General features: G+C 39.8%; 1 protein-coding gene across 2 annotated transcripts in view; it reads right to left on the reverse strand.

The window, feature by feature from the left end:
- Positions 1–23,161, reverse strand: part of LCP2 (lymphocyte cytosolic protein 2) — a 398,083-nt gene that overhangs the window by 89,142 nt on the left and 285,780 nt on the right. For both annotated transcript variants that reach the window (XM_077473572.1, XM_077473571.1), the window contains 5 exons: positions 20,067–20,086; positions 7,306–7,331; positions 5,113–5,196; positions 2,849–2,870; positions 1,203–1,215 (listed from right to left, as the gene is read on the reverse strand). In XM_077473572.1, the coding sequence (XP_077329698.1) occupies positions 1,203–1,215; positions 2,849–2,870; positions 5,113–5,196; positions 7,306–7,331; positions 20,067–20,086 (165 nt within the window). The remainder of the gene's footprint in view (positions 1–1,202; positions 1,216–2,848; positions 2,871–5,112; positions 5,197–7,305; positions 7,332–20,066; positions 20,087–23,161) is intronic.

Raw genomic sequence — 23,161 nt, forward strand, 5'->3', positions numbered from 1 at the left:
CAGAAGAGTATATTGATGGGGCAATGTCTGAACACCTTGGAGAAGTTCTAATAACGTGTAATAATACATTGTATATAGGAGGAGTAGAAGAGGAGGAAGAAGATGGCTAGATGAGAGAATGAAGGAGTAGAAGAGGAGGAAGAAGATGGAGAGATGAGAGAATGAATTTGGAAATAGCTTTATTTTGTAAATTTATTTTGAAACTTCTCCTTTGAGGTTATTAATGGACATTGTTTTTGTATGTTTTTTTTAAGAAAAATAAACAGATTTTTCTATTCAAGAGTACCTCTATAGGGTTACGGTGTGAAGGCATCGCCAACGCCGAAAGCCCAATTTTTTTGCATTTGTTACTTCTATCCAAAGTCTGCTAAAGAGACACCAGACTTTATCTAAAAAAAAATGTTAATCCTGGCCTGAGCATATTATTATTTGGCATCTTCACATAAGGCTTGCTCACTGTGGTGCAAACAATTGTTATTTCCATCCAAAATCTGCCAAAGAGACACCAGAATGTATCCAAAAAATCTCTAATCTTGTTCCAAGTACACTAAATTGTAGCCTCATCATAGAGACTCATAGAGCTTGCAAGGAAAATCAATTTAAATGTCATTTTTTTTCTTTATGTATGTCTGTTTTGCTGCAGCAGGTTCTATACACAGATGTCCCACTTTGCAAGCAGACTAGGGGATCCTCCCAGGCACTATATTTAAATGAATTTTACATTTTTATTGTTTTACTTTAAGCATCATTAAAATCATTGCTCCTATTAAAACAATATTTAAAAAAAAAACATTTTGCATTAATACATGTTCCCCAGGGCAGTTCCCGGGCCCCCACACCCTTTTAATGGACAATAACCTGCAAATACGTTTTCAAAATGGCCACTTTTTACTTTTCAAGTTCAGGTCCCATAGACTTTAATAGGGTTCGCAGTTCGAGTCCGAACTTGTGCGATGTTCAAGAGGTCCGGAGCGAACCGAACATGGGGGTGTTCGGCCAAACTCTATTAGTCCCATAGATCTCCTATAAAAATCTCAACGCCCATAAACATTTGTAAACTGATTTGTTTAACGGTATGAAAAAACTTTAAGGTTAACTATTAGAGAAATATCTTACCTTTTTTTCTTTAAACAGATATATACAATAAATATAACATAGACATAAATAAGAATATATATATATATATAGTGATTCGCACATACCATCTTCTTCACTCTGCAAACAAAAATACTGTGTAAATGTATTGTGCAACTGGAATTTTTAAAATCATAATTGAGTTAATTCATTACAAATGCCACATATTAATGTATAGTAAATGTGCATTCTGGTGTTAACAGGAAAAAAAAAGTTACTTAATTCAACTGAAATGAAAAAAAAAAAAAACTGTTGTAAACCTATTCACAGCCAAAAATACATTGTTGCTGAAACTGAGACGCATTAAAAACCTGACTGGTTCTGAAACACCACATAAAGCATTAAGGCATCCACCAAGTAAAGAATTTGTGTATTTTGACTCTCAGAGCTTTATGAAAAGGCTCCTCCTCTGGCTGTATACTTTTGACAAAAAATGCCTGGCTTCCAAAGCTATTTCTTTGGCAAACATTTGCCAAGCAACCCCCAAGAGGCCACAAGTGTCATCAAAATTCAGATCCAATTGTATTCTATTCAATGTTCTTTTTATTTGTTTCCAGTGAACTTTTTTGATCAGTTTGCCAAACTCTGAATCAAATGTCAGCCATTTTCATCATTGCTACTCAGAATATAAGGTCAATGTTTTCTCCAATATATTTTGTAATGTTTTTATGGTTATACTTTCATTTTTCAACTAAGCTAGCTATGACAAATGTCCTTGGTGTTAGAGGGGCTTTTGAAACATATATGCTGAACTGTATTTTTCATGTGCTTCTGAGTGATGCGGTTTGTGTGATCTTCACCACCAATAACTACTATGCCATTTTAGGAACAAGTGTCCACTATTTTTTTGTGCATGCTTGCAGGCTTTATGACAGAGGAACTACAGAATTCCAGTGAAGTGTCAGTACTTCAATAAAACTGACAGCCTTCCTAAATTCATTCTTGTAAATAGTACATTTTGCAGCCAACGTGATAAAGTTTGTAGATGCTAGATGGGAATAGGGATAGTAAAAATGGGTATGGCATTGTTAAATTAGTTTCACCACACCTGTAGCAAAATAAATATCCTGCACCATGCCTGCACAAGAACAATACCCTGTAAATTATGTGATTCTGTAAATTACTTCTCATGTCCTGCCACACAAAGCAGCACTGCAGATAGTCAACATTTGTCTCCAACAATATGGCTACACTGATGCTCTTTGACATTATAGTGGTGATGAGCTTTTATACAGTCAAACCCAATAACACCTAGTTATATAGTGTAAAATGAATGTCTGAATTCTGTAGATATACAGTATGCATCAGCATGTCACACTGGTCCCTCTCCTCTTTGTAATGTCTCTTAATCCCCTGTAGAAAAAAATATTACATTTTATGTGATAACAAAAAACTGTAAGTACTGGTTCACACTAGTGTAACTTCTAATATGACTTGACAAGAGAAAACACTTTTTTTATATATATATAGCACATATTCAATGGTGCCCATTCGCATCAATGTGACTCAGCACAGTTCAACTTTGAAAAAGGTTCCTGTGCCACTTTGGTGTGTTTTACAGTGTGATTTGGTCCCATAGAATATGTATAAGTCACACTACATAATCAAACTGAAAATGGCAACTAAATTGTATCACAGCAATGTGAACCGAGCCTTATAAATCTGTTATGAGCATCACAAATACATTTAAATATAAATCACAAACACTACTTACCAGTTCACTGTGTGGCAATTGCCTACAAAGTTGAACAACAGTAAAAAACATTATTAGCAAATTATAATTATTATATTATGTAAATAATGTGAGGGGTATGGATGGTATTGGTAACTTGAACAATTCACTCTAAGTTTTGTGGTGTAGGTCTATAATGTATTTTGTGGGTTTTTTAGAAGAGGTCACTTTTGGATTGGGGAGCTGAAGGCTGAAACTCTCTAACTTAAACACTTAAACCCCATACACACTATCAGATTTTCTGCAGATTTTTTTCCCTTAAGATTTACCAAAACCATATAATATGAGGTCAAACCTTAGGAGTTTCAATTTGTATGCAATCAGGTAGGCCCTTGCACTACAAGGTTTTGGTAAATCTGAAGGAAAAAATCAGCAGAAAATCTTCCCCCATTCTTTTTTTTATATCATTATGGTATTTTAGGTAAGCCGTACTATACATTAACCACTTCCCGACCGGCGCACGCCGATGTGCGTCGGTAGAATGGCACGGGCAGGCATATTGGCTTACAGGTACGTCCATTTCTATATGCCTGCCATCGCGTGCGCACCACCGGTCGGGACCCCTGTGAGTCCGGTCGCGGGTCCTGCGGACTCGATCGCCATGGGGATACCCTCGATCATCTTACGGGGTGGCTGAACACGGAGATTTCGATGTAAACAGCATCTCCCCGTTCTGCCTAGCAACAAGTGGCGCTGATCTCTGCTCCATGTGATTGGAGCAGAGATCAGTGTTCACTAACACAAAGCCCAGCCCCCCACAGTTAGTAACACGCCCCTAGGAACACTTAACCCCTACACTGCCACCCCCTGGTTAACCCCTTCACTGCCAGTGTCATTTACACAGGAATCAATGCATTTGCATAGCATTGATTGCTGTATAAATGACAATGGTCCCAAAAATGTGTCAAAAATGTCCAATGTGTCCCCATAATGTCGCAGTCACAATAAAAGTTGCTGATCGCCGTCATTACTAGTAAAAAAAAAAATTATTATTAAAAATGCCATAAAACTATCCCCTATTTTGTAAACGCTATAACTTTAGCGCAAACCAATCAATCGCTTGTTGTGATTTTTTTTACCAAAAATATGTTGAAAAATATGTATCGGCCTAAACTGAGGGAAAAAAATGTTTTTTTATATATTTTTGGGGGATATTTAGTATAACCAAAAGTAAAAAATAATGCGTTTTTTTCAAAATTGTCACTCTATTTTTATTTATAGCGCAAAAAATAAAAACCACAGAGGTGATCAAATACCACCAAAAGGAAGCTCTATTTGTGGGAAAAAAAGGACGTCAGTTTTGTTTGGGAGCCACGTCGCACGACCGCGCAATTGTCAGTTAAAGCTACGCAGTGCCGAATCGCAAAAAGTGGTCTGGTCTTAAGCCAACAAAATGGTCCGGTCTGAAAGTAGTTAAGATATTATGGAATAACAAAGTTGAGGTAGAGGGACTGGATAAGGGGAAGTTGGGTTTATTTGGAGATAGCCCGATCTTTGTACAATATATTAAGATGGAATATGTATTTATGAGGTAATGGCAACAGGAAGTGTAGACTATTATAATATTGAATGGTTTCTTAGGGGTGATGTTTTTTTCTCTTCTTTCTCTGTGTTGTTGTGTTTGTTTTTGTTTATGTTGTTATTTATGGGGGAATAATTTGAGATAGGTATATATATATATATATATATATATATATATATATATATATATATATACAGGATATAATGTGTATGTTGATAATAAATATGAATCATGTTTTTTTTAACTGTTATGTCTTATTACACTAAATCTCATGAAAAAAAAAAAAAAAACATTATTAGGAAAAAAATAAATGCACAGTCTTGCATATGGAAAGTAGCGACTATCTACTTTTGGGGAAAACTGTTTTCTAATTAGAATAATGGCTCTGTATCAACCACCGACCCTATCCCCAGGAAAAAAAAAAAACTCTAAATCTGTGGAGTGCAATTTTTCTAGTTAGCTTTGTAAGAATAAAAGATGTGTAAAATGTACATTTCTTTCTTTTCACTAGGCGAATGATCTTTCAATTACATGTTTTTAATTCGAGGCTGAATTTAACATTCTGTAGAATAAGGGATATACCAGACTTTACAATGCACCTTGTTATCTGTATGCCCTGTATACAAATTTAATTTTTTATTTATCTACACACAGTGTTATATTTTTGCTGTGGTCTACCAGAAGTTGTTCTAGGACTTTAGATATATTTAAAGCTCCTACTTACCTTGGAAAGTTTGATCTTACAGTGGAAGGTTGGCCTGGCAAGGGAGGCTTCTTCAGTGAGTCTGGTTTTACTAATGATGGTGGCCTGAAAACATTTATTTTATTTTTTTGTTAATAAATGTTAATAAATGAACTGAGTTGGTTACAAATACACCACCTGTTCAACTTCTTTTCACTTTACCAGAAAAATGATTATAGCCCATTCAATGCATATTAATGTAATATGAACAATTGTTGAATTACATTTTTTACATTAACTTATTTCTTCTGGAACAGATATGCAACATTCTCATACAAAAGTGGTGCCTAAGTAGTAAGTCTGTACAAGCAAGTAACTACCCTGATCTGCATTTATTACCTGAGCATGGAATTAGTCAAATCTCGTTTAACACAGAAAACAGTGTGAGGAATCCTGAAAACATTTGTGTGAAGCTGGCCATACACCTATAGATTATCTGCAGATTTTCTATGGTTAGATGGGAAAAGTGGGAGATTCCCCCATCCACACAGTTTAGCGAACATGGAGAAATCTGTTGCAATTTTTCCATTTAACCATAGAAAATCTGCATATAATGTATAGGTGTATGGCCAGCTTTAGTTTAAGACTTTCATAAAATTGAAATGACAGTCATCTGATCAATCCTCTTTGGGCACTCCTTTGCATTGACATAAGCATGAAAAATTTACATCCCTTATCTCAGAATAACCTGAGAGTAGAAAGACCATGCCTGCACATCTGTCCATAGTTCAAAGGGCAACCTTTGATTAATTCAATGTAAACTGTAATTAACATTGTAGTTACAGAGCTGTTATAAATAATGGAAATGGGATAAATATCTAACAGAAGGCTGGGTGCCTTCTTGTATTTTTTCCTTACTTTTATTATCTAAACACTTTAAAAAGAATGTATTGAGTGGTAAGGGTTGAGAACCGTTGTCATGTTTTAATTGCGATCTGTGTCCATGCTGGGAAAAGTCACCCTCTCTTTTTTTGCCCTAGTGATGACCATTGCCTTTGGGACATAAAGTGGTAGGAAATTCCAATTTCGTGAATTGTCAGAGAAAAAGAGGTGATGGGTAAAACCTCCAATAAAAATGGATATGTATCCGCTCTGATGACAACTGTCACCCTTGCTTTAAAGAGATTTCCTCTCACTTACACATGTGTCACTGGGACAGAAAGTAAAGGAAAATGTTCCCAACATGATACAGACATTTTGCTCAACATAAGGTATGACTTTGCCACAAGACTTCATTGTGGCTTATTTGTGAATTTATTAACAGAAGTCAATGCAAGTTGTGATAAAGTAACCCCAAAGTAGTGCAGGAACCTTTTTCTAAGTCACTGCAACCTGAGTTCATTGCAGTTAATAGGGTGTGACTTGACATGCGACTTTGAACTCTAAGGTTGCATGAAAAGTTGTGTATTTAATATTTTTAGTACTTCTCTACTGGAGTGTGAAAAAGATCATAGACAAAATCTATGATCTTGCTGCCACCACCGTCTAGTTTACCCAATAGAGTATCAGCCTGTAATACCCCTTTATTACCAGTCCATTTTCAGTGCACTATGATAGTTTGACCGACAATTACTCTGTCATGGACCTAAGTGAGTTTTGTACTTTTTGTGAGATAGATAAATCTGTATTTTGGTGGTATTTAATAACTGCCATTTAGTGTTAAAAGGGGGGGGGGGTGCAAAACTACTTAAAAAAACAGTTTCCCTTACTTTCCATTAAAATGAAAATTCCAGAATGGTATAAAATCCCCCATATGAAACAGGGCATATACACAGGAAGGAGTGAAGGGGTCAATGTACAGGTCACAGACTCACATGTCACATACAGTGGCAAGATGGGAATGAAATGGCTAAGGTTCATATAGGCAGGCTAAGGGAGATGAAGGGTTAATTTTACAGGTCACTAGAGACATCATTATAGTTAGTATGTACAGGAGGGGATGGGAGCACTCTCTGCAACAGAATGAATGGATCAGCAGCTGTTGGGTACACAGTGTTTCTGTGTACCCAGCTGTCTAATGACATCCACCCAACAGCTTTTTATCCAGTACATTTCATAAATGGCACTGGGTAAAAAAAGGTCAACTGGTCCATCATACAGCAGTACACAAATGATTAATACATTTGTAGGCAAAACAAAATGTGTCATTGTCCATTGTTCCAAAATTAAGTTTACCTTATAATAGTAGGCAGCGTATTAGCCTAGAAAAGAACAAACAAAAACAAATAGTAAATGATAGTTAGTGACTTATAGCATTCCTGGCATTTAGCATAGTTGTATTTAAATTAATAATTAAATTTTGCATAAGATCTATTACAACATACAGTTGGAATGTGAGAATGGAGCATTACTACCTAAAAATCAGCCTCTAAGAAAAGCTGTTAAAATTAAAATTTAAACAGTCATCTAAATGCATACATGAAATAAGAGATTTTTGTACTCACTAAAAAATTCCTCTCTTTTGTAGTTCATTGGGAAACACAATAGACCATGGAGGTATATGCCCTGCCACTTGGTGATTGGACACTAAGGAAATTAACGCTTGGTCTTTCTGTACAGATGACCATCCTCAGGAGTAGTTAGCAGTCAAAGGGTACATGCAGATAACCTTCCAAGCCATGAATCTTACTTAGACACCTTTTTTTAAATTTAATACAGACATGAGCCTGAAAACTATGAAATATAATGTGGTTGGAGCCATGTCCCCCAATGAGCAACTGTAAAATTTCCTTTCCTTTTTGCAGCGATTGTAAATTTTCCTTTCACTGGGGACATAGCATACCACTGAGATATCCAATAGCAGTCCCAAACATGGGAAGGGGAAAATGCTTTTAAGCCCAATGTGCAATGACCAATAAGTGTTAGGCTCTAGATGATTACTACCTACAAGATCTTTTGGGCAAAATAGACCTCAGATGAGAGTGCCACATCCACACAATAAAACAAGGTGGTAGCTCTGGGTAGATAGAAGCTGGATACTGAACAGTGGATGAAGTTTCTACTTGTCAAATATGAAAACAAAATATATTCTAGATATATATATATATATATATATACTCACGCTAATGGTAAAACAAATGTGAAATAAGAATAAATGAAGATATAAAGTGCAGCTCCTGTACACAGTGTGCTATTCACTTGACAAACTGTTGGAAAAATGTGTATTGGAACAGAGATTAGATGAATTAGAACAAACGTGTAAATTAAGAGAAAGTTGCATTGCCTCTTTGAATCAAAGGGAGGCTGAGAATTTGCAGATTATCACACTGCTTAAGGAGGAATTACAGGGTGCACAGGCAGCCATAATGGAGTTATCCTCCAAACATGCAATAGCCAAATGTGCAATGGTGGAGGTACCCTCCGCACATACTCAGTGTACGGAGAAGATAGAAGTGGAACATAGAAGGGGAACATGAAGAAAACCCATATGCTATTATTGCTGCAAATGATATTACTATGATGGGAAGATGTAAATAAAATCTCATGTAGGAGATGTAAATAAAGGTGCGATAACTGCACTTGAAATTGATTCAGGAGTTGAAACAATGGAAACTTCTGATGACTCCACAGACGATGAAAGTGTAAAGTCTGTTCATTCCAATCGTAGTAATATTATCCAGCAATGTGAGTTTCCTGCACCATATGCGCCATATGCTCAAAGAAGGGCCTATGCAGGGAAACCAGAGCTAAAATGTTTTTTTTTAAATGTTTTTTGTGTAAAAGGGGGGGGGTCACATTTTAAAATATTGTATATATATTTATAATAAGAATAATGTTTTTCAGCCAGGTGGGGTAGCAATCCAAAGCATGGAGCCCATAGTAATCACACCCATCTCCCATTTAAGACCCAAATTCGTATACAACAAACTGAGAATTGGCAATATGTAAAAAAAGTCAAAATGGAGGTAGCCACATGGTTATTCAAATATAGCACTGGGGGAAACAATTTTAGCAGCACTTAGTGAGCTGCAGGTATGGTAAGAATATTCTGGTCAAGGTTTCCTTGCTACGAATAAGGTTTAGATGTGAGTTTCATGTTTGGAATATGATAGAGGACCTTGATATATATTTGTTAGTATTTTCAAGGATAAGCCTCTAAATTGTTTTTTTTTTGTTTTCTTTTTTTGTGGTTAAAACATTTTTCTGTTATGATTTATGTTTTGTTTCCTCTTCTCTTATTTTCAATTTTTTTTAAATATTATTTATTTTTTATTCTTTTTTATGTTTTTATTTTTTTGTACATTTTCCTGAGTAATATGGCAAAGTTTACCAATACCGCTGCTCAATATAGGAAAGTATGGCAATTGCATTTCAATTAATGGGAAAAGGATTGGGGGACTTAAAAAGTCAATTGTAATGATAATTGTGTGTAATCACTGTCTTTGTGTTCCTTTTCCAGAGACGATGGAAGAAGTTAAACGGCTTTGGATACTAACATTTGTGTTTTCTTTGCAGGTCCGTCAAAGGGAGAACAACAGTGGGCAAATATAGCAGAACAGGGGTTAGATTATTGGAAATGCATAATTGATTATCACATGATACCACAAGCTCATTAATTAGTAATTGTTTGTAAACAATGAAAAAAAATAAACAATAGTATTAACTACTATTAGACCGGACTATTTTGCTGGCTTAAGACCATATCACTTTTTGCGATTCGGCACTGCGTCGCTTTAACTGACAATTGCGCGGCCATGTGACGTGGCTCCCAAACAAAATTGATGTTCTTTTTTTCCCACAAATAGAGCTTTTTTTTGGTATTTGATGACCCCTGCGGTTTTTATTTTTTGCTCTATAAACAAAAATAGAGAGACAATTTTGAAAAAAATGCATTATTTTTTTACTTTTTGTTATAATAAATATTCCCCAAAAATATATATAAAAAAAAAAATTTCCCTCAGTTTAGGCGAAAACATATTCTTACATATTTTTGGTATAAAAATCGCAATAAGCGATTATTGATTGGTTTGCGCAAAAGTTATAGCTTTTACAAAATAGGGGATAGTTGTATGGCATTCTTATTAATATTTTTTTTTACTAGTAATGGCGGCGATCAGCGATTTTTATTGTGAGTGCGACATTATGGCGGACACATCAGACATTTTTGACACATTTTTGGGACCATTGTGATTTATACAGCAATCGGTGCTATACAAATGCATTGATTCCTGTGTAAATTACACTGGCAGTGAAGGGGTTAACCAGGGGGTGGCAGTGTAGGGGTTAAGTGTTCCTAGGGGTGTGTTACTAACGGTGGGGGGCTGGGCTTTGTGTTAGTGAACACTGATCTCTGCTCCAATCACATGGAGCAGAGATCAGCGCCACTTGTTGCTAGGCAGAACGGGGAGATGCTGTTTACATCGAAATCTCCGTGTTCAGCCACCCCGTGAGACAATAGCGGGTATCCCTGCGGTGATCGAGTCTGCGGGACCCGTGACCGGACTCACGGGGGTCCCGACTGGTGCGCGAGCGTGCTGCCGGTGGCACGTGCGTGATGGCAGGGCGGCATATAAAAATGGACGTACCTGTACACCAATATGCCTGCCCGTGCCATTCTGCCGACGTAAATCGGCGTGCGCCGGTCGGGAACTGGTTAAAGAGTTACAAATTAAGTTACAAAGGTTGTGATGAGATACAGATTTATTTTTTTTGTTTTTCCCATTAACTAAGTGTCTTTCAGATCAAAATTTGCACTTCTCAGGAGAAAAGTCCATGGATGTCGTTAATTAAAAAATCCTGGTGGAGCGAGATTGGAGAGGTTTCTGGAACAGATGATCATCTGGTTGGCAGTTTGTCTGTGCCATACCACACCACAAATTTGTTTTGATAAACATCAGGAGAGACGGGTCGAATGGAAAGATTCACTTTAATACTTGTTTTTTTCTTATGGACAATTTGGTGCTAATGCTGAATCTGAAAGTCTGTGCCTATCATGTATGACATGTATTGATGTAACGGAATTACATGGTGCAGGTACCCAGGAGGCAGGTTGGCACTTATGCATAATAAGGTATCCGTCGGCCAGACTAAAGGGTGCCAGGTGACACATCAATGGGGTGAAAACTTCCTCGTAGGGGTGGTGTCTCATTCCTAGCAGTCCTATAGAGAAGCTTTTACTGGACATGTAGGACACCAGAACTGGACGTGGGGGAGATACGCCTGGTTGATGTCTCACCTGAGAGGTTGAAACCCTGCACAGATAATGCCAGTGAATACACATGAGAGCATGCTCCGTTAAATAAAGGGAAGAAACACTAGCTACCAGATGGCGCTGCAACATCTCACAGTGGTTGATAATAACTGCTGAGTATACACTGAATCAAATGCGGTCATTGTACCAGTGCCTTACTCCCAGAAATGTGTGGACACAGAATGAGTTCCATGCAGGATGCTTATTTCTGAGGAGTAACCCGAAAGAGGAGGGATGTATTCAGCACTATATTGGGGGGGAATAGGAGCTGGGATGGATGTTGGTAATGGAGTGGACATTGGCCTCCTGAGGAACAAACTCACAGCCATAGCTTCAGAGAATAAGCGTGACTTTGTTAGCCAGAGAGAATGGTGGCCACCTTAATAACATTCAACAAAGTCACAAACACCCAGGTTAAAGTGGCTCTGGATTTTGGTCTACCATGTTGAAAGGTTGGTAGAGCGTGTGATTGTACAGTACAGAAATCTGTCATTGGCTCGCTATGGCAGGCGGAAATATCAACCAACATCAAGCTGATTGTACCGTCTCTGTATGAGGGGCAGTGGCCGGATGAGTTAGCATCACCGCTCAGTAAGATTTTGCCAAAACACTTTGCTTACACTAATCCAAAGTGGTGGTCGAATGCCTGGATGGGCTGTACTAGTTTGGATTGTGAAAGGTGTTATGCTGTATGATCCCATATACAGAAGTGCAGACTCGGTCTGTATATTTGGTGGCATCAATGGGCTTACTGATTGGGGGATTCTATCTTGTTGCATTTGAGGCTAAATTACCCACATGTAATCAGAGAAGATGGAAGCTGAAGGCTTCCCTCGGTCGGAAGCATGACCATGATGTCATTTGTATGCAAGGTCGATACATGGTGGTGAACGAAAAATGTTGGGAAAAGATGTTGGGAAGTTATTTCACTCGAGCGACACGCGTTAAGACAGTTATGGATCAGTGTCTGAAGAAGGATGGTATGCGCCTTTTAGGCACAAAGCCGGTTATGTTGGCATTAAACATGAATTAATGTTATATTTCTAAAGTTTCTACACATCTGTTTGTACAACCAAGATCAGCCATATTGACACTTGCAGTCCAACACTTTTAAAAGGTACAAAGGAATGTGGCACAAAACAGAATCTGCATAGCAAAAGGAGTTATCTTCAGCCCACCTGGTGTGCACGAAGCTTCAAATAGATTGATGATGAAGATGGCCCAGGGCCCATAGACTGTAATACTGTCCCCAGAGGCCAAGTATGGCAGGACAGTCAGTAATGAGGAGGATTGTCATGTGAACACTGATTGGTGTAAAGCAAATGGGACTGGCAATGGGGGGGGGGGGGGGGGGTTTGAATGGTGTGTGATTGTAAAAAAGGATTGTTACAGAGAGCTCTCTCTCTGTTCGCTGCAAAAAGCCTGTGTCTCTGGTAACCTGATGATTCAGCCATCTTGAGGCCTACTCTGGGTGATGGCTCAGGCCTAAACCTCAGGGTGATGGCCCTCTCCTGGTCATCTGAGCCTAGCCGATGCAGCAAAGGCTCACGGAGGGCCTTGTGATAAGTATCTTTCATATCCTTGTGTTATATGTTCTGATTGTAAGCTTTGTGATATTGTAATGTCTTTTTAATACTTTATGTTAGCGTTCCTAATTTCTTGGGAAATAAATAAGGTATTGTTTTACTAGCAGCAGTGTGTGTGTTTTCATAAGTATCCTTATATCAGTGTGCCTAACAGGGTTTTTATAAACTAAATAACTATGGCAATAGACAAATGTCCTTCACAAACAAAATACAGATATAAACTACAGCACTTGCAAACATAACATAAATGATCATATAATAAAATTCATTAATAAGTGAATGTCCATATAAAAGTGAACGGTGTTTTCCAATCCAAAAAAGTGCAAAGTGCTACTGTAGGTAAACTCGCCTAGCCGCAGTAAACTGTAGAAGGCCAAGTAGATAGCCACTTGGATGACTAGGCTGGGCAGTAAGCCAAAGGTGGGCTGTGACCCGATAGCTGACATGTCCCAGAACGTGGCATTTGAGCTTGGTAAGCACTCCCTAATGGCTATTGGCAGATGTTTCTGGATGCCACGTAGGATGGTATTGACAGCGTGGGCTGTGAACAAGGAATGCTTTTCAGGGTCCTGAAGGCCAGGATGTGCTTTATGTCGCCTGTCCCTGAATCGGGGCACGAGGCTAGAAACCTGTAGTAGGTGTTTCAGGCAGTGTGGTATGCATTCAGTGTGTTGCGAGACCATGATCAGTCTATTGTTGGGTTGAGTTGCAAAGGTGGTTCTTCAGACCAAAGTGGGATAGGAGAAGTGGTCACATCGGCCCCGAATTTCTACAGGAAATAAGTTAAGTTAAGGCAGGATAGCACGTCCGCTGCGAGGTTGCATTGCCAGGAATGTAGGCATAGTGCAAATTGAATTTGTACTATAGGGATACCTGCACCAGCCTGCGTAGGAAGGACATGATGGCCAAGGACTTGGATCTGTCTTTGTTGCCAATTTCAGCTGTGGCTAGGTTGTCTGTGGAGAAGACCATGTCTGCCCTATCCAGGTGTGGTCCCGGACCTGAGCTGCGGCAATGATGGGGTAGAGCTCAAATAGAAGGATGACTGGCTAAACCCGAGGACCAGGAGAATGTCTCATGATGATGGACCTACGAACCAATGAGGGCTAAAAATTGCAGCAAAGCCTGTGGAGGCTGCTGCGTCTGTGACTACGTGAGGTGATGAAGCAGACACTACTGGGATAAACATGGGCACTCCATTCCAGTTTCCGAGGAACTCATCTCATGTTGCCAGATCAGCGATCGCTGCTTAGTCCAGCCTGAGGACTTGATCAGGGGTCCTGTGCCTGAGAGAGGAAAACCAGGAGGTGTGAAATGAAGGAACGCCCCAGAGGGACAACCCTTATAGCAAAATTAAGCATCCCTAATGGGGACCGTAGCTGTCTCTAGGGAACAACTTTGTGAAAGGGATGAAGGCATGAATGACTGACCTGATCTGGGCCAACTTTTTTCGGCAGATAGGTTGGCCTGTATGGAGCGGGTGTTGCGAGTGAGATGCCATGTCACTGCCATGAGGATGGCTCAACGGGTAAGGGTTTGAAGGCATCCAAAATGTTGACCTTGGACAGCAATGTGCCTGTGCCCACTAATGATGGCCTGTATGTCAACGGATATGTATTTAACCACTTCCCGACCAGCCGACGCAGATACACTGCGGCAGGTTGACCCCCCTGCGCGAATTGATGTACTTGCACATCGGTCAGTGCACTAGCTTTTGCGGGCGTGTGCCACCTGCGATCATGGGAAAGAGAGGCAGAATGGGAATCTGCCTTTGTAAGCAAGGTGGATCTTAGTTCTGACAGGGAAGGAGAGAGAGAGATCAGCTGTTCCTAGTGATCAGGAACAGCGATCTCTTTCTTCTCCCAGTCAGTCCGTCCCCCATACAGATAGAAACCCCTCCCTAGGGAACACTTAACCCTTTGACCGCCCCCCTGGTGTTAACCCCTTCCCTGCCAGTGTCATTTATACAGTGATCAGTGCATTTTTATAGCACTGATCACTGTATCGGTGTGACTGGTCACCAAAAAGTGTCACTTAGAGTCAGATGTGTCCACTGCAATGTCGCAGTCCCAGTAAAAATCATAGGTCGCTGCCATTACTAGTAAAAAAACGTACTGTAAACGTAAAAACGTTGTAAACACTATAAATTTTGCACAAACCAATCAATATACGCTTATTGCGATTTTTTTTTAACCAAAAATATGAAGCAGAATACATATTGGCCTAAACTGATGAATACATTTTTTTTTTATATAGATTTTTGCGGTGGATATGTATTATAGCAGAAAGTAAAAAAAAATTTTTTTTTTTCAAAATTGTCGCTCTTTTTTTGTTTATAGTGCAAAAAATAAAAACTGCAGAGGTGATCAAAAGAAAGCTCTATTTGTTAGAGAAAGGACATCAATTTTGTTTGGGTACTGCATCGCACGGCCACGCAATTATCAGTTAAAGTGAGTTTTGCGGTATTGCAAAAAATGGCCTGCTCATTACGGGGGTAAATCCTTCCATGGCTGAAGTGGTTAAGGGAGAAGTCTTCAGATGGAAATTAATTTAAAATAGAAAAGTGGGAAGTATGAGGTGCGGACAAATCGTGAACTAAGTGCTAAAGTTTATTGGAGAACTTGGCCTTAACAAGCCCGATAGAGCTGACTCTCCAGATGCTGAATGGTGACACAGAAAAGGGGCCGATGATGAACCCCTGGTCCAGTTCAGTCTGTAGCAGAGTGCCTATGGTTTGCTCGTCAGAAGCTGAGAGAAGATTCCTGCACTTAAGGGTGGTTTGAGGCAGGGTGATGAGCCCGATGTGGAAACCGCAGGTAAAACCGTGCACCAGGAAGAGTGTGAGTGAGGGAGATGGGTGAGAGGAGAGTTAGAACCCCAACCACCGTATGCTTAGTCATGAAGCATCAGGGTGTTTGAGGGGGCATGTTGTCCTGGGATTTTCTCTGTGGTAGATGATGCAGATGTGGAGCAGACCGAATTAGCTGTACATATAGGTATCCTAGTTATAACTGTTGCAGATCTGTGCTATCCCCCACAACTGGAAAGGCTGCCCCAACTTATCCACCTGAAAATGCTGAGTGGGGTCAAGCATACCCTGGACAGCAGTATGAGGTGGAGGGGAGGGCCAGGGAATGTCTGGAATCTGCTTTGGAACACCAGTTCACTGGCACTCAACTGACCTAAGAAAGGAAAGACAGACATGAGAAATGAGTGGCTGTGAACATGTGACACTGGAAGACGAGTTGCAATAATGTGTTGTAAAAGGAAACTTCATGAGGGAGGCAGAAAATAAGAAAGCAGAGAAATCGGAATGTGTGTAGGAACCTTGCTAGTCGTTTGTTGTGATTGTATGCTTTTAAAATGAGAACGGAATGTGCCGAGTTGTGTCGTACCTGCGAAGTGAAGCATTGTATGAGTTGCAAGTGAGCGCGAACATACGAATAAGTGGTACCAGTAGCTCCTAGGTGCTTGTGACAGGTGCCTTGAGGGTGAGGCTGAGCTGCGGAAGCTTGTGGTGTATGTGTAAGACAGGATGTGTTGAATCGATGTGCCGCAGATAGAACCGGGATTCGAATCAGGCTATGGTGGGTGAGCAAAATTGACCGACTGTGGCGAGGCCTTCTATGCTGTAGTTCCACAGCAAGTTCGGGCATGGTCCTTCCCCTCAGGGTGTGAACACAGCCATGCTCTGAACCCATGGAGGGTGACAGAGTGGCAAAAGTATAGTAGTCACCTCTTGCAACCTACTATACTATTACCTTCTCTAATGGGGTGTGGGCAGTGTCTGTGGTGTGGTGTCTGTGGTGAGCCCTGGGAAAGATCTGCAGGAAAAGGCTTTTTGCTTTTAAGGAAAGTCTCTGGTTTGAGCGGAAAAGACTTGTTAGTGGAAAGGATAAATATTACAGGTTGTCTTAAAGGGAAAGCAACTCATATAAATCAATATAATGAAATGTTAAAATTTGTCCTTTTCGATATACTTGCAGAAATGTGAAAAGAAGCTCCCTGAAGAAGACCGCAATCATTTTTTCCAAGGTTGAAATGCATTGGAGTATTGTGTATATCATATGGTCATATGAATTAAATGTTATGGAAATCTATTTGAATATAGTATAATCACTTTTTAAAAGGAATTGTAAATTATGTATGCACCTTCCTCTACCCGAAACTGTTCCGCACTTTATATACCAGAGCTCTTATTTTAAACATATTTTGCACCCAATGATGTTTAACTTCTGTTTTGGATAATAAAATCAAGGCATTTTTACAAATTATTTTGTTTCTCATTGCTGCTAAAAAAAAACCACAGGGAATTTACCTGCCTCTCCAATTAGAGTGTATAAATCAACCTGTTGGATACTGTGAGGCTTACGACTAAGCTGAATGTGGTGTTCATAGTGTGATGGCCCTTGCCGGGGCCCTGTTGTGCAGGTGTGGGAGTAACGAATGTAACAAAATAGAAGCGACAGTTTACAATCAGTGATGCCTGAGCAGAGTGATGTCAGATAATGACTGGCAATGACTTTTTAAACAAAACTACAAACGCTTCCGAATGTGGTACACTGACACGACCGAGATTCGCATCGGCCCATCAGAAAGTGTTAGGGTGCCACCCACCCTCCTCCAAAACCGAACACATACCAACCACACAGTCCACAAGGCTAATGAAAATGCAGACAAGGCACCAAGTGAGTCTAATTACTACCTCAATCCACAGAACCCCTGCAATCAATACATGCTCAGCTCCAAAGAGATGAGGCAGCAACCCCATTGACTGTGAATCCTACAACCAGCGAAGCCTGTTCTGAGTGATGTTGGACAATGACTGACAGCAGCTCAAAAGACTTGGAGCTATGAACGAATCGTATGTGTGTAGATGGGATGACAAACAAGGCAGAGGGAACCTACGAATGTACTAGGCCTGTGCCGAAGGATGTGGGGACACGATCGTCAAAAACTCGGAGACAGCAAACTATGAAAGGGATGCAGGATAGAAAACATAACGAATTGCAACATTGCCTATGATACGAAAAAGGTTTGAATCCTACCTGCAACAGCGAACGAGAACCGCAGACGAAGACCATGAATGGAGACGCCACAACACTGCTAATTGAACGCGCAGACTCATAAACCATGAAGTGAACTGGGAAGAGCTGGTGTTTCATCAGATTAGGCAACCCATCAGATTTTGTAACAGAAGTTACGTTCTGTCTCTGCCATCTTGCTACACACCGCACTCACCCACAGTAAGCATACAGAGAGAAAGTGACAAGCGGACATCTTGTTACATCCACTGGAGTTTTGCATTTCACACTTATTTTTAACAGCAAACACAGCTTTTATAGTGAAATTCAGTACTTTTAAATTCGTAAGACTGTTTTGATGTTGATTTTTCAAAACAGCAGTGTTATGTCATATTAGCAAACCTGTGAGATCAGGCGGCTCGCCGCTGCTTTTAAAAGTCAACATCTAAACAGTCAGACGGATTTTTAAATACTGTATTTCACTATATAAGCTAGGTTTACTGTTAAAAATAAGTGTGAAATGCATTACTCCGGTGAGTGTAACAAGATGTCCGCTTGCCATCTTCTCACTGTATCCTTACTGTGGATGAGCGTGGAGTGTAGCAAGATGGCTGTGACGGAACGTCTCTTCCATTACAAAATCTGATGAAACACTGGCCTAGTGACATGACTTACCTACAAGGAATACAGGTCAGTGGTCTGCTTAAATACCTCCTGGTCTCCTCCCTTAAATTCACCATACTGGCCTATATATACATATTTTATAAATACCTTTCTTCCTTTTTTATAAGTGATCACATTCCCTCTGTTCTCAGCTGAATAAGAGCAAAAAAGCATAGCCAGCCAGGGGAGGATAAGCAGTAGTACACTAATTACACTAATCTTCACAGTGAATGGTTGTGTGTGTGTGTGTGTGTGTGTGTGTGTGTGTGTGTGTGTGTGTGGCGGGGGGTCATGTGAGGACAAGTTTGATAATTGGAGGAGAGAATACTAAATATGAAAGTTTTTAAAATGTAAGGACCAAGTTATATCATGGGTCAGTCTCGAAGACCAGTTGCTATAGCAGTAGAGAGGCTTCCACTGACCAGTGGGATAGATACATAAGCAGATCACCCTGACAGATGACACGGGCTCACCCTAGGCTCAGGGTGTAAGCACTAACCAGTAATGACCAGAGCTCCTGATGGTGGAGATGGATTTTGTTGCAGGTCATGGTCCTCTGGATCACCCCACCAAGAGGAGAGCAAGCAATGGTCCAGGAGCAGATATAGCAGGTAGGAACCAAGCAAAAGCATAGTCAGTAAAGAAGCTGCTGCCAATATTGAAAGCAGCAAGATATTGGCTGGAGAGAGCACAAACAGGAAGTTCAGAGACATGGCTTAAATCAGGAAGTTCATGGGAGAAGCAAAGAGTTTGATGTTCATCAGGAACAAGAGTCAAGGCAAGATTGTCAAAGGAATCAGACAGGGAGCGGTCCAGCATCTCAGGTGGCACAGCGAGAAGTGCTACAGCCAGACACTGCAGAGGTATAGATCTGGACCCTGACTTTTGTCAGAAAATAAAGTCCTGTGAGATCACTTCACGCTGGCTCTGCACATGCTCTGCTGCCCTCTATTTTTTGGCACTGCGCTAAAAATGTAGAGGCTGATCTGCTGATAGCCTAAAAATATACTGCTGCTCAGGGGGTCTGGGCTTCCACAAAATGGCAGCCTCCAACAAGAAGGAACAAGAACAATGCTAGAGGCAATTTACAGCACATGGTCATTTTGGTAGCATACTTTTTAATATGGAATGAATATTCCTTGCTAAAGAGCATTATTTTTTTATCAGGTAGTTATGGGTAAATTTTAAAAACATATTTCACTATGAAAAAAAAGCATTACAAAACCTTTACATTCTGTCTTCAGTCTGACCATTCATAAAAGTGCGGTCTTTGTAGCAACTAGATAAATTGTCCCAGCACAAAGGAACCAATAGGCTACAATTTAGAAGTTAGCTTATAAATGCAAGCTTTCAATTGCAAGTGATGATGGTACTTGTTATAAGATAGCAAGTAGTAATATACTGATATTTGTCTGTTTTTATATTTTATAACTCAATAAAAATAGCTAAAATCAGCTTTATATGTATACTTACCTTTACAGGTTCACTTTTCCCTACAATAAAAAATAAATATATATATTAATATGAAATAAAAATATCTGTAAGTATTGAGCTAAGGCAAAAAAAATTTAATACTGAAGTTAAGCATGATAACTCTAAAACAGACAGTATTATTCATCACATTATATATCTCTTTTATGTCTTTGTCCATTTTAACCACTTCAGTACTGGGCACTTTCACCCCAGGCCAATTTCAGCTTTCAGCGCTGTAGCACTCTGAATGACAATTGAGTGGCCATGCAACACTATACCAATATGAAATGTTATCTTTTTTTTCACACAAATCTAGCTTTTTTCTGGTGATATTTAATCACCACAGGCTTTTTTATTTTTTTTTAAATAAATTAAAGACCAAAATTTTAGAAAAAAACACTTTTTTCTTTGTTTCAATTACAACATTTTGCAAATAAATAATCTTTCTTAATACATTTAGGCCAAACTGTATTCTGCTACATTTCTTTGATGAACATAATCCAAGTCAGGGTTTATTATTTAGTCTGTAGGAGTTTATATAGCCTACAACTATGGTATTTATATCTGAAAATTGATTGTTCCTAATGTACTGATGGCCTCTCTCATTTCTTGAGGCTCAAAATGCCAGAACAGTACAAATGTTACACCCAAATTACCCTTTTTGAGAAGCTAGACAGTACAGGGTATTTAGTAAGAGGCATGGTGAGTTTTTTGAAGTTGTAATTTTTTGGCACAATTTTTGGGAAAATTAAGGAAAAAAAATAAAAATTTACTTTTTTTACATACTGTCACCAGTGCAGTACAGTGTCATCATATAACTGGTGTGGTGGTGGTGATCAGGGACACTGACTGGTGACGGTATGTAAAAAAAAAATGTTAATAGTTTTTAAGCGTACACAGAGCCAGGCACACAGCATTTTCAGCAGTGTCTCTCTGGCTCAGTAAGCAGCCTAGGGGTTTGTTTGTTTGCTTTTTTGTTTTTTCTAAAGTGGTTCTAAAGCTTTGTTTTGAATTAAAATGACAAACATGTTACAGTATACTTACCCGCCCCCACTCCTCTTTTCCTGGATTTGATTGACAGCAATGGCTTCCACTGCTAGCAATCTGTCCAATGAGGAGAGAAACAGCTGTTGGAGCCGCTGAACTCATGCACATCACTGGATTGGGCTCAGGTAAGAAAAAGGTGGGGTCTGGGGGGGCAGTTGCGCATAGAAGATTTTTCACCTTAATACATTGAATGCATTAAGGTGAAAAACCTTAGGGCTTTAGAACCACTTTAAGGAATGATAAACTTGGATGGGAGTAGGGAGCATGGGATACCACAGAACTGAAGAAGTTGAACAGGTCGAGGACTACTAACTTCCTGACTGCACTTGTCTACTTATTTACAAAAAGGCTTTTACTCCTTTAGTTGCACCTGTGCAGAACCTGAGGGTATTGCATCCCTGCTTTGCTGTACTGCCACACTTCAGGCTCTAATTTTCTCAAAAGTCCCACAAAATCTCTATGCTGCCTGTGATCTGTCTTCTTCCCAAAGTCTAAAGCACTGCTCAGTCACTCTTGCAGCACTGGGGTATTGTACTCACTCAGCCACAGGATCATCTGTTGCCTCCTTCTGATATCCACGAGGATCTTTCCCTGTGAGGGAGAGGAAGACTTGCTTAACCTCTCGGACAACTTGGGCTCTGTCCCACAGCTTCCTTCCCATGAGCTCTCTCCTAATGCCTGGATCCTTGGGATGTTCTTTCTTCAGGTTCCCCCCAGCTAAGCCTAACTGGGACCCTCAATGCCTTCTGCAGGATCCTTTCCTGGCTTCGATCCAGGAGGCCAAGGCTCCTCAACAGGGGTCCACTCTTTGCAGGACCCTGGAATTCTGCCTTACGCCAGCATATTGCAATCTTCCCCTTGCAACTCAGGCTCAAACTATTTATGGACTTATCCCTCATCTTCTAAAGCCCCCACCCCCACCCCTTTCCCAGTGAAAATCTAAGCAGCCCTAGCCAATCCTGATTAACCTGATTAGAGTGGAGCCAAACTAAATCTACCTAAACCTAGGAGGGTGTTACACTGCTATAGGGTAGGAGGTCCCTGTTTCCTAATTAAGCTCCTGTACTGTTACCCTGCCACACAGGCTTCCACTAAAAACTACAAGTGTCCAAATGGCCTGTTTCAACACATATTACATTGGCATGGTCCACTATTGCAATTTAATTTTTTTGCACTCTAAGGGCTCATTCTCACAACCAGATCTGAATTGTATTGCTCAACAGTCAAAATCCAAGGCCAAACAAAGCACCATTGATTTCAAGCCAGCTCATATCAATGTTCTGTATTGGTGTGTGCTGGAAAAAATTGTGATAGGTTGCATTTATTTGCAGCATGTTGCTATTCGTAGCAGGACACTTTGGAAGGACAGGAGTTTAGACAGAATAGCAGAGCTAATAGGACTTGATCTTTCAATGTTCATGGCAAGTCAGCACTCTTGAGGTAAAGATTGGCATAGTTAAATAGAGTAAGGGTAGGTATGTTAGCTGGGTCATAAGATGGACACCCTCCTTCTTGAGTATCATAGCTTTCTTGGGTCCTGATGTGATCCTCACAGTTTATGTATACTTTATGTATATTAGTTATTTATTGAAAGTTACATGACTTTCTAATACTTGGTATTTGGTTTTAGTTGTGTCCCTGAGAACTATCCTATATTGATATTGTATTGATATGGATATGTCCCTATATTTTTTCTAGTCCTGGTAAAGGGGGTGTGGTTTTGGACATGCAATAGCTACTCTTTGAACTGTCCCCCTGACCTTCATTGGACTAAAGTTGTATCTGGACCTTTTAGCAGTTGTGTGGTGCTTCAATTTACAATTTTGTTATACTACACTACAAGGCAATAGAATCATGGAGATTCTTTGAGGCATAGAGGCCACCTGCCCAGGAACCAGATCACTTATATTAACATCAACACCTTAAGGTAAGATAACAATACTAATAAGAAAAAAATATGGAAACCTTGCGCTAAAGATAGAAATGTGCAAATATTAATTGGAGCTACCCCCCTGAAAGGGCAATGTGCTAACTTTAGTGATGTGTGG

Source organism: Lithobates pipiens, unplaced genomic scaffold, assembly GCF_037356315.1.
Source record: "Lithobates pipiens isolate NorthernLeopardFrog02 unplaced genomic scaffold, aLitPip1_a1.2 Scaffold_8, whole genome shotgun sequence".
Lineage (NCBI taxonomy): Eukaryota > Metazoa > Chordata > Amphibia > Anura > Ranidae > Lithobates > Lithobates pipiens.